At 33.4% G+C, this 12,868-nt stretch overlaps 1 protein-coding gene across 1 annotated transcript; it reads right to left on the minus strand.

Moving 5' to 3' along the window:
• Positions 1 to 1,818: 1,818 nt before the first annotated feature.
• LOC124375141 (general transcription factor IIH subunit 4-like) lies at positions 1,819 to 11,460 on the minus strand. The gene is made up of 4 exons (XM_046833251.1): positions 11,360 to 11,460; positions 5,045 to 5,225; positions 3,508 to 3,591; positions 1,819 to 2,001 (listed from the first exon to the last, which is right to left on the minus strand). Exons 1-4 carry the CDS (start codon positions 11,398 to 11,400, stop codon positions 1,897 to 1,899), a joined length of 411 nt encoding a protein of 136 aa, XP_046689207.1. The 5' UTR covers positions 11,401 to 11,460; the 3' UTR covers positions 1,819 to 1,896.
• Between the last annotated feature and the right edge of the window lie 1,408 nt (positions 11,461 to 12,868).

Raw genomic sequence — 12,868 nt, forward strand, 5'->3', positions numbered from 1 at the left:
ATAATTTTATTGGTCAGTATGGTTAACGTACAGTGAATGCAACATACTACTGTCAGTTGTTAAGGTTGGCAAAAGCCGTCTATCGAAACAAAAGTGTAGACATGGCACCCCATCAGAGATGTCATTCTCCTCCATGACAACAGGCCACAAGCTCCATGGGTTTTGACAAGTGGATACACTGGCATATATAGGCTGGAAAACCCTTGAACACCCTCCTTTAGCCCTGACTTGTTTTCCCTTTGACTATTTTTGTTTAGGCCTATCAAGGCAAGGGAATCACTGGGAGGAAAACCATTTGAGTGCAATGAAGAAGTTGAGGAGCATGTGTGCAATCGGCTTCCAAATCGCCCTTAAACTTTCTGAAATACTGAAACTTCCAAATCAGTGGCAAGATAGTGCAGACAGTACATGAAGATTATATTGAAAAATGTTATAAAAACAATAATAAGTGTTTATGGTTATTCAAATAAAAATTGTTTAATTATGTTTGTATTGGATTTACCTATCGTAATTATGTTAGCTATTAGAAACTATATAGTTTTCTAGATACTTTTTTTGTATGGACAAAAGCTTAATAAACAAGATATTGAATACATAAATGGCAAGCCTCACAACAATACATAATTTAAATTATTAAGTTTTACTAGTTCAGGAGTTAACTAGTACCCAATTCCTTCTGAGTGAGTCCCCATTTCTTTATTACCAATGTGACTACAGACAGTAAGACAATGGGATGTAAAACATAATATGTAGGAATTGAGATCTTAGAATGATTGAAATTGGGGAATTTATGAAATTATGTTTCAATCCTATATTATTTTTATCCACTCAGTTTGTTCCTATATATGTTTTGTTGTTTTATGTGAATATAAAATTATTTATGTTGGGTAATTGAGTCTGAATTTTCAAAAGTAGTCGATAAATGCAATATAACACATCTTAAATAATAATGTATTACAGATAAAAATCATGTGTTATTTTGTCTTCTTTTCAGTTTCAACACACCACAACCATGAACTTGATTGTGCACAATTTTGATTGGTTCTATAAAAAAACTATTAAGGGTAAAAAATTATATTTTTGCGGAAAAAATTTCATAAATAATAAAAATTAATATATAAAACTTCTTATTTTTTATTTTTGTACTACAGTGCGGACTTGTAGCATACATTTTCAATTGGTTTATAAACAATACTATTAAGGCACGAAAATTAATTTTTGCTGCACAGGATAGCACAACGTTCATTGAAAAAATTCCTATCTAAAACTAACTATTTGTTATTTTTTATACTACAACGTTAACTTGTAGTGCACATTTTTAACTGGCTCTGTAAAAAAAAAAAAAAAAAAAAAAAAAAAAACTATTGAGATACAACAAATATTTTTGTACTACAAAAAGGCACAACATTTTTACAATAAAATGTACATATGTAACTCTTATTTGTTACTCTCGCACTACAGCATGAACTTGTAGTGCACATATTTTTATTCGCTGTAACGGTAAAGACGCTAATATTTCCCCAACGGAATGCAGAAAGTGATTTTATCACTGGGTGTAAAGGTATAGAATTTTAATGGTGAATACATTGAAAAACAAGTATATAGAATCCTCTTTAATATACTCTAAGAAATGAAAATGAAAAGAAAAATGCCTTTCTAAGGCGGAGTTAGACTAATTTTGCTCTTAAGCTTTTTTAAACTGTCCATCCTAACTAACCTTTGAACCTTAGAGAGATTATTAAATGATCCCTACCTCGTATTTATTTCAAAACACTAAGGTCTACATTATAATAAACTAAATAGAATCAACTCACCTATACAACATCTCACAGAAAAGTGCCAAGAGAGCCACCTTCAGATTGGAATCTGTGTACGCGTAGACTCTGTAGTTTGTCTCTACAATGATATAACCTTCTCGCTGCAGGTCTGTGGGTGACCCAGTCTGTCCTGATGCCAATGTTCAAAGCCAACCTTGTAGGGTAGAACCTTTTCCTCTTTCCTCTAGAAAATCAATAAGTGTTGATAGACATAAAAGGGAAGGTAAGATTTGTATCAAATTATATCTATAAAAAATTATCTATAGAAACTACAAAATAAAATTTAAGGTACACAAATACAGTACAGACTAAATCATAAGTTAAATGATCATACTAGTTAGTCATCGTACTGTGTAATGTTGTAATGGCAGTTGCAAAAATAACTTCTTAATTTGCTTTCAGTGGTTGGCATAACTACTAGTTAAAGTTTCAAGCCATCTGTTACTTCCATTAAAAACCGCAGGTTGTTTCTGATTTTTTAAATGTAGCTCATAGATTTTCTATACATGAGGGTTTGTAAAGAAAAGAGTATGTTTTTATAATATCTTGTCATAATTTCTATCAAGATGTTATAATTTTCATTACACAAAACAATCATCTTCTTCAACCTCTTTACTTTTTACTTCTTTTTGTTCAAATGATAAAAAGTTTACAACTCTAACAAAAGATGATTGAACGATTATCTGCCTAGCCCAAGATAATTTTTTTTTTGCCCCTGCAAAACCTTCATAAAAATGTTTGTGTCACAACTAAAGTAAAGTTAACCCCTTTGACAAATACTCCCACAAAAAATTTAGGATCACACTACGTGCCATCTGCGGTAATCCTGATAGTCATGCTTGAAGGGCTAGCTATGGCACTAAATAGATTTCATCATAACGTTTTGTGATCAATAATCCTCTCGCCTGGATTACGTAAGCGATACAGCGGAATGGATAAAAAACAGTTTCAAATAATGTAATGTAATGAAATGGATAAAAAACACTTTCAAGTAGTTTCTGGTGTTACCACTAGATCACAGTTATTAATTTTTTATTTCTTTTTACTTCCAGTTTACTGCCATATTAATTTGTTCAATCAGTTGTCCCAAATAATCAGCTGATTCTATTCCTGTTTGTTTACAATTTTTCATTATATTTTGATATAATTATGTTGTAACCTAATGTTTATGTTATCAGTTAACCTGATAGCTTGTAAATTTTTATTGTTTTAACACTGAGAGTGAATAAAATGAGTGTTTGTTAACTAATGACTGTGTAAAATGCATGAGTGTAGTTATGTGCAATAATTTGTGTAATTATTGATGACGTGTAAATTGTTAAGAGAGAAGACCTTGAAACAAATTTTTAGCTGAGATTTTCATAAACGAGGAAATGACTGCAACAGTGTTGAAAATGGATGGACAAAGACACACTCATTTCTATAGTTTTTGATTGCAATTTATTTAAAAAAATGTATGTTGGCAAATTATTCCAAAAAGCTCATTTCAAAACCTGATATAAACATAGCTCTTTGTTGGAAATATTCTGCAACTTTCAACTGTAGTAAACTGATTTCCAAGCTATGTATGTTACACAACAACATAATAAAAAAAAACCTTATTACTACCAAAACAGACAAAAAAAGTAATAAGACAGTGAGAAAATAAAAAATAAATATGTAATTAATGATGCTATCAAAATAAGTTTACCTTGCGTTGATAAACAAGACCAAATTCTCGAAGATGTTGAAGAAACATGAGAAGGCCTTCACTCATACCCTCGGTGCTGTAATCCTGCAGGAAAAATTAAAAACCTTATTTACTAAAAAGCTAATATTCTGATACAAAATACAAAGAAAACCTATTTAGCTAGAAATCTTTTGAGAATTTTCAAATATTCCAATAAAATAATAGTTAAAAAAATACAACTCTCGAAAATAGAGTTATAATATGGTTTATGGCCAGCGCACATAGCAGCAGATGGGTATGTCTTCAGGTTGATGTTTTGGATGAGAAACCTAAACATATTTTTTGGATGAGAACCTAACCTGTTCTGCTACTCATCTACAGTAATCCTGCAATGGCATCAAATGTCTGGTGAGAGAGGAATTTCTGAAAAGATATTTTGAGGTTAGAGGTTACCATTATTAATTTTGAGTGATATAAAAAAATAAATAATAATTATAAAATGCTTACCACAGTAAGAATAATAAACCTTATTGCCTTATGCAATCTAGTTTTTACTGTGATTGCTAGATAAGTGTATTGTAATTAATAAAAGTTGTATTAATATACACATTTCAAAATTACATAAGTTTCTTTAAAACTCTTATTAATTTATGCAGAAAATAATAATAAAGTACTTACACTTAGATTACATATTGAATTTGAAAATAAAATTGGAAAACATAAATCAAAATAAATTTATTAAAGAATACATTTAATCAAACAATGATCAAAATTGTAACAAATCTAAAGACTAATTCAACCAAAACTGTTAAGGAAAATGAGTTTAATGTATGAACAAGACAAAACGTTCCCTTGCAGACATTCTCTAGATCGTCCCCAGAGTGGTTTAAACATATTCATAGAAACAGATGGATTTATGTGTGTGTTGGCACATTTGATAAGCAAGGGAGCTATTTTTCATCCATCCGTCTGCTACTGTGTGCACTGGTCTTTACAAAAACTGTCAATATTCAAAGAAATGATGAGAGTCAATGTGACGAAAACTTGGCACAGCACGATGATAAGACTATGTTTAATGATACAAAAATGAAGAAAAAAACATTGCAGAAAATGGAGAATAATAATGTAAAAATAAGTAATGTTGGAATTATGGAATGTAATAAATTGGAATCGAACAAAGGGAATATAAGGAAAAGAAAAGATTGTGTAATTGTTTATGGTTTAACATTTAAAACTGACAATCACTTTACAAAATCTAGAATAATACCTGTATTTTATTTGAGTTGATTAAGCTATTTTTATGATAGGTGTATCAAGGATGTTTGTTAATTAGTCACTTTTAGGACAAAAAATGTGACTAATTACGTGCAATAGACGTTATGTGTTAAAAAACTTGTACTTGAGAAATAGCTTAATATCCTTGTTTATGTTTTCATGGCTCCTTAAATTGTGAATAAAGTTAAGTATATCATGAAAACAGGTCACAAATATCTCATTTACTAACTCAGACACAAGGTAGAGTAAGGGAACTAAATCAATGTTTTATTGAATACGTTACCTTGCCCAAGGTACTGAAACTGAGCTGGAAGAGAAATGTGAGACACTCTACCAGGTCCAGGCCTCGGGCCTCAACAGTATCCAGGTACTGGAGGATAAAATACCAAACTTGTGCTGGGGTGTCCAGCAGCAGGAACTGAAACCCCTCTCTGGTGATAACAGGACTTCCATCATCTTCGTCCCTGCAAGTCAAATAGGTCAGGCTATAGAAGTTGAGCTATGGTGTCTCTAACACTATGGTGAGACAAATTTTTATAAGAAGTTTAAGAAAGGAAGGGATAATTAATAAAATTAGTAAAACAAGTTTTGAAATGGACTGAGGAAATAAATGGACCTTTTGAAAATATTCATCTCAAAAAATTAAAGATATGGTAAGAGTCTGATTAACTGTACTAAACAAATAGGGATATGTAAAAAACAGATATGTAAAAACAAAATGTCAGATAATACTTTGATTGTATTAAAATATCCTAATTTTCAGAAAAACTCAATGTTGATTAATAACTTTTTTTTCTTTATGCAAGATATTATGTGACTTACTACCCAACTGCAACTAATAGATGTGTTCTAACTGTATAGATTTATTGGTCAAACTAACAATGGCCAGTAGATCCATGCAAACACAATGGTGTTCCACAACCTAACACATCACAAACAGACCTGGTATTTTAAGGGTAGTTTTTGTGAATACTTCCGAAAGGGCTATTAATTATTTTCGAACAGTCTTAATTAACAAGTTAGCTTGTATAGTCGGAATTTGGAAAATCGGTCATCTATTGCATATACATAAAAACATAAATTAGAGTGGTGATTTAGATCGCCTAATCTAAACCCTCTAGATAATTTCTCATGGGAAAATTTAAAACAAGAAGCATATGAAACCTGTCTATGTAATACAGCAAACCCAGTGAATCATGGAAGAAGCTCAATGAACACCTCCTGGTGGATCCCAAAATGTTGTTCAGAGATTGTTACTACAGGTGGCACACTGTCAAACAATAGAAGGACAACACTTTTGTACACAACTTATTGAAATTGTAAATACTTCTACAAAATAATAGTAATGTCTGTTGTTTTTACCTTTTATTTATTGAAATTCTAAGTTGCCGTTGTATAAATAATGGACTTTTCACAATTGTTTATTGATGAAATGAAATGAAATGAAATATTTCTTTATTTGAGGCGAAATTAGGGCCTCATGGCCCTTTCTTACATTTAACCTCATATAGTAGCTATAACAAATATTCTTATTTTTTTAAATAATAATAAAATTAAATATTTTGCTGTAAACATTTTAAATATGAATAACAAAAAGTACAACTTTATTGAAGAATATAAACTAAAAAATATATAATGATTAAAAAGGTATATAAACTCTTTTTTAAACACATACTCAAACAAAAAATAATAACATATACTAGTATGTAATGAATATTACAAACACACTACCCTCACACACACACTACTCATGCCAGTGCAACCGCAGCGAAAGAGACCTATGCCGACCCCGCCCCAACCATCCGCCCCAGATAGTGCTCCCTCAGTGACACCACGAACCGAGGACGACTCTCTAAGGATGTTATGGTACGAGGAAGGGAATTCCACAGTCGACATGCCATTACTACAAAAGACTTGTCATATACAGTAGTTCTGTGCAACGGCATGCGGAGCACAGACGAGCCAGAGCGAGTTCTATCCACACCACTTTGAGAGACAAATTGGAAATCGTTTAAGAAATAATTTGGAAAGCCAGAATTTAAAATTGAATGGACCAATGTTAAGATTTTTATTGATCTGAGGTCATTTAACTTCAAGATCTTTGAATTAATATAATAGGGCGTTATACGCTCATCCCCTCCTGAGATCAAATGCATATCTCATACAATAATTTTGGGTTCTCTGGAGTTTTTTCACCCAAAGAGCCACAGTCATGTCATTCATCACACTATTACAGTAAGAAAAATGAGGCAGTATGAGTACTTTAAACCAACAACAGTTTTATGTGAAGCGGCAAAAAACCTCTGCAGTTTTTTCAGGGAATGTATTGATGCAAAAACTTTCTTACAAGTCTCTGTCACTGCATCAGTCCAGCTAAGAGTACAATTTATTGTCAGTCCTAAGTTCTTAACTTTATCGTAATAAGATAGTACAGTTCCATTCACAGTAACGTTACGTATAGATGTAAAATCGATCAAAGATCGAGAGCGGTAATGAGAAATCACAATTGGTTTTAGTTTTTTCGTGGTTTAGTTTAAGTCCATGTTTACTAGTCCAGTCCAGTACATTTTTTATATCAGAGTTGATCGTGGTAATGCCATCATCGATTTGGTGTGTGTTAACGTGGACATATATCTGGAGGTCATCAGCATACATGTGGGACTTGCAGTGTATCAGTACCGTGCTCAAGTCATTAACGTACAACACAAACAAGAGAGGACCAAGTATGGAACCCTGAGGAACACCACACTCAAACACTCAGCCAGTCGGATGTTATGTCACCTACCTGTACACACTGCCTTCTGCCAGACAGATAAGACCTCAGCCATTTCAGGACATTTTCTGAAAAACCAATGATTCTCAATTTTGCCAATAGTAGTCTGTAGTTTACACAATCAAAAGCCTTTGAGAAATCAAAGAGTGTCAGTATTGTGCTTAGTTTTTGGTCCATTGCGAATTCGTATATCGTCAGTGACTCTCAGCAAAGCAGTTTCAGTACTATGTCCTGGTCGAAATCCTGATTGTAAATCATTTAGAATGTTATTTCGTGTTAAGTAATCAGTAATCTGGCAGTGCACAATTTTTTGAGGCCTTTGGATAGAGCAGGCAGAATACTAATGGGTCTGAAGTCTTGGCAAGATGTTGGAACTGAGGTCTTGTTCAATTGGGCGGACAATAGCAGACTTCCAAAGTGAAGGGAAAATACCTTGTCTCAGTGACATGTTGAAAATGTATGTGATTATTGGGAGAGTTTGCAAAAAGAATGTTTTTTTATTAATTGGATTTTAATGCCGTCAGACCCTTCAGCATTACTGCCAATACGGCGAATGGCTTTCAAAACATCCGATTGTGTTACAGGTTTGAAAGTAAATTTTTCATGTTCGTGCCGATTGATAGGTATATTTAGAAGTTCATTAACATAATCCGAAACTTGGTTTGTATTGACAGTCTAAGAACAAGAAACAAAATAATTATTAAGATCATTTAAGGATAATTGGATCAGAGGAGAAGCGCGGTCTTTGCCCAAACCTAGTTTCCTAACATTGCGCCACAAATCACTAGATGTCTGTTTCTTTTCAAACAGTTTTACGTGTGTATCTCAGTCTGGAATTTCGTAGAAGTTGTTTGACTCTATTCCTAATTTGTCGATATTGAACCATTAAAACGGGGTCACGAGCTCGTCGAGCTCTCCTATACAGGGAATCACGTTGAGCCATCAAGCTAAGAATTTCACACGTGATCCAAGGCACTGGGCGCCGATTTGTTATACGTTTGGTAACAATTGGTGCATGTTTATCGTATAGCCCCAGAATGGTGGTGTTAAATGATTCAACCATGTCATCGACAGATTGCAATGTCTGTAGATTCTGCCATGGGGACGAATAAACATCATACATAAAAGAGGCTTCGTCCTTTTTTTTTTAAATCTCTGTATTTAATAAATTTTATTTTTGGCTTTGGAACTTTGACCTTGATAACACAGTACCACAAGATCGTGACGTGAAACTGCTGGAATTGGAAGCTGCCCTAGATGCGTCACGTCAGAGGGGTCAGTAACAACTAGAAGGTCCAGAAGGGTGTCCTGACTCGGCAGTGTGATGTGTCGGGCCTAGTGGCAGTATAGTCATGTTAGTAGAGTAGAACATTGTTATCAGTTGCCTAGTATTATAATCTGTCCTTTTTTTAGTAAGTTTTGTGTTAAAGTCGCCCCATGATCAAGACTCGACTGTTAGCCGGGCAAGTGGTGTAAAGAGAGCATTTTCAAAGTCTATCAGATGACCTATTCTGGGAGGCCGATAGCACACACCGATCAATAGAACATCCGATACAGATAAACCAATTTCAATGAACATGAACTCAGGCCTGGCCGATTATGTTCAAAAGAGAGGGAGATGCGGACAAAAGCCTACACCTCAGACCCTCTCTGACATAAACCGCAACACACCGCCACCAATCTTTAGAATTCTGTCATTTCTCAGCAGCACATAGCCAGAGAGGGCCACCTCACTTGACGAAACACTCGGCTTAAGCCATGATTCTGATACGCCAATAATGTCAAATGTTTGAGGTCGAAAAATTTCTCTGATTTCGTCTGTATGTCCAGGCAGTGATTGAGCGTTAATATGAGCAGCTTTAAAGAGTTTGTGATAAGGAGACAATGTTGAGGACAGGAGTTGAGCTGTGGAGATCACGCTTAAAGGAAGGGAAGAGAGGGCCGGCCCAGGACCGCGGTCGTCACCGCGGCGCGAATCCGCTAAAATGGATCCGCTGGTAGCAGTGGCGGGACACGGCCGACCAGGCAACCGCACACAAGCTGAACCGGCAGGAGCTCCTGTACACGCACACACTCACACTTACATTCATACAACATATCATAAAAACCAGATTTCAGAAATAGATATATACAAAGGAAAAAACAAACAATTTTATGATAACTAACGATCATAACTATGATCTATAGCACTTTAAAGCTCTAAGCTCATTAGTATAGAAACAATTATATTTAAAATTTCCAGGGGGTCGAGAAGATTAAGTAAATTAATAAAATTGCATAATTTAGGACGGTGATATAATCAATGCACTATAAGTATATAGTAAAAATAAATTTAGAAATAAAATCAAGTATGAATAAACAGTAAATTTAGTATTAGCTATAATATTTTAAAATATAAGATTAAGACAAAATATGGATCTGTAACAATATTAAATTGGCATTACATTATTAATAAAATTGCATAAGTTAGGAACAGTGATGTAATCAATGCACTATAAGTATATAGTTAAAAATAAATTTTAGAAATAAAATTAAGTAGACTATAAATAAACAGTAAATTTAGTATTTGATATCCTGACATATAATTTTAAAATATAAAGATTAAGACAACAATATGGATATGTAACAATATTAAATTGGCATTGTATTATACAGACAAAAATATTACATTAAATTATAAACGCATTGTTTAGTTGTTAAAAATTTTTAATTCACTCATATAAATTGCAATTTAAGTTTATGTGTCAGTAAATAGTCATTTATTCGATCCATGACAAGATAGCGAATACCAATTAAGCTTATATAAAACTTAAAAAAGTAAATTAGATAAAAAATAAAATTAAATTAAATATAAAATGTGTGTGTTGTTTTTGTATGGAGTTTCTAAACGGAAGAAATGTCATCTACTAATGTGGCGACTCTCCTTTGTCCATCCCTGCCAACCCAGAAAACCTTGCCATCCAGAGTCCAGACACTCCTGGGCCCAAACTTTTCAGTGGCTCTCTTGATTGATAGTTGCTTTCTTATTCAGAACCACCATTTCTGATTTGATCACCCTTTTTGAGATGCTGTTTTCGATATTTCACTCTAGTTAATGAGACCTTTAAAAAAGTCATGACTTCATTCATGCTCTTTGTAACTTTTAAGATTTGTATGGGCACCCTAAATCATCCATACCTGCAATGTAGGCACGGGATACTTATTGCATAAGAAATAGTTAATATAACAGTACACTATACAAAGTTTATAGATTTTATCTTCAATGGTTTTAAAAATGTTAAGGCATTTCCAAATTTTTAAATCATACTACAATATGTATATGCTTTTTTATCTAATTTAAACAATCACATATGTTTTTCGAAAATATCCCCTCTAAATTTTGTATCAAGTTCGTAAAAAAAATAACAAAAAACAAGCAATTATTCTAGATCTGGATGTAGTGAAACGATCTTGTTTTTTTAAGCCTTTAAAGATCAGTGTTACATCTCAAACACTTCTATACCCCTAGTTTTGGTTGGAGAATCTTGGTTTGATCGCTCATTTTTAAAGATATGATTAATGCGCACCAAACGCTTTTTTTTGTTAAATGTATAATTTAAAAATATATTTAACAATAAAGTATAGATACAATTTAAATTTCTTTCTGATAAAGCAATAAAAATGCAGAATATTTAAAAAAAAAACCATTGGAACTAACTATATTTTTAAAATGAGAGATATGTTTTATAACTCTATACCAAAACTAAGGTCATAAAAATGTTTAAAGGTTTAACATTGTTTTTATCAGGTAAAATTGAGATGGCCACCAGTACAGCCAGGTCTCACCTCTTCATGAGTCCAGCATTGTAGCAGAATGCGAACAGCATCGACAGAGATGCCCTCTTGCTGTTGTGATCCGACCATATAGTGCAGTAACACACTCCCAACGTTCCATTAGCATACTTGTCCAAGGTAGTGATATCTCGGAACTTGGGGCCAGCCTCCAATTGGGTAGACAATGCAGATGGTTTTTACCTCTATAGAAACAGACATATGCCATAAACCCCACCACATAGTACAGTATACACTCCCAACGTTCCATAGCATACTTGTCCAAGTAGCTGATTATCTCGGAACTTGGGGCCAGCCTCCAATTGGGTAGACAATGCAGAATGGTGTTACCTCTATAGAAACAGACATATGCATAAACCACCACATAGTACAGTATACACTCCCAACGTTCCATAGCATACTTGTCCAAGTAGCTGATATCTCGGAACTTTGGGCCAGCCTCCAATTGGGTAGACCAATGCAGATGGTTTTTACCTCTATAGAAAACAGACATATGCATAAACCACCACATAGTACAGTATACACTCCCAATGTTTGTCCCAATACTCAACATAATTCTTCCAAATTTTGAAAAATAAAATGATTATATGATATATAAAAAAATTAATAAAATATTTAAATTTGGAAAAGAAATGTATCTAGCAGAATTTAATTAAAGAAAATAAAACGTTATTTTATACTTAAAGCAACACTATTTAGTTATACAGACCCTTTGCCGCAATATTTCTGAGAGATTTTATACAGTTTTGTACCACTATTACTCCTATTCTATCAGTATTTTATGTTGACTTATATCTACGATTCTCTCAGTAACTTATGTTGACTACATCTATGTGCTAATCTACTTCTTTAATTTTTTATGCATACAGCGTTCTTTATGTACCCTAATATATCTATTAATTTTACCATTTATCCCTTGTATTGATGAAATTAGATACAATTCTTCTTTACCATAAATTCTATTGTATGAATACATAAATGTAAGGAGAAACAAAGGCTAAAAGACGAGGATAAGCACATATAGCGCGACTAGGCACATGCCATTAAGCCAAAGCTCTTCCTTAGTTCTTTTATTTGCCCAAAGACCGTTAAAAATAAGACGCTAATATTATACTTGCTCCGAGGCTACTTTATTAGGTAGCTCTATTTCAGTTCTATTAATTATTTGAAAATGGAATTTTATAAACACTTACCCTCCATTAATAGCGATTTTAGCATTTCTTCTTGAAGGTGGGGTTGAGAGACCCAACCCGCTAATCCACCCGGAATGGAAGCCTCCCTGCCATATCCTCAGTTCACAGAGAACCTTTGTCACCTCGTTGTGGTCTCTTAACAAATGACAACACTACAGTGAGTTATATCCATTGACAGAAACCTTGTTTATTAAGATATGGAGTATGACAGAGTACGGTAGAGTTGGGGATTATTCATCCCTTGACTACCAAAGCTTTCAAGTTAACAAAAACACCTCAAAACAATAAAGAATCATAACTTGCACAATCT

The sequence above is a fragment of the Homalodisca vitripennis genome, unplaced genomic scaffold (assembly GCF_021130785.1).
Source record: "Homalodisca vitripennis isolate AUS2020 unplaced genomic scaffold, UT_GWSS_2.1 ScUCBcl_14157;HRSCAF=24764, whole genome shotgun sequence".
Lineage (NCBI taxonomy): Eukaryota > Metazoa > Arthropoda > Insecta > Hemiptera > Cicadellidae > Homalodisca > Homalodisca vitripennis.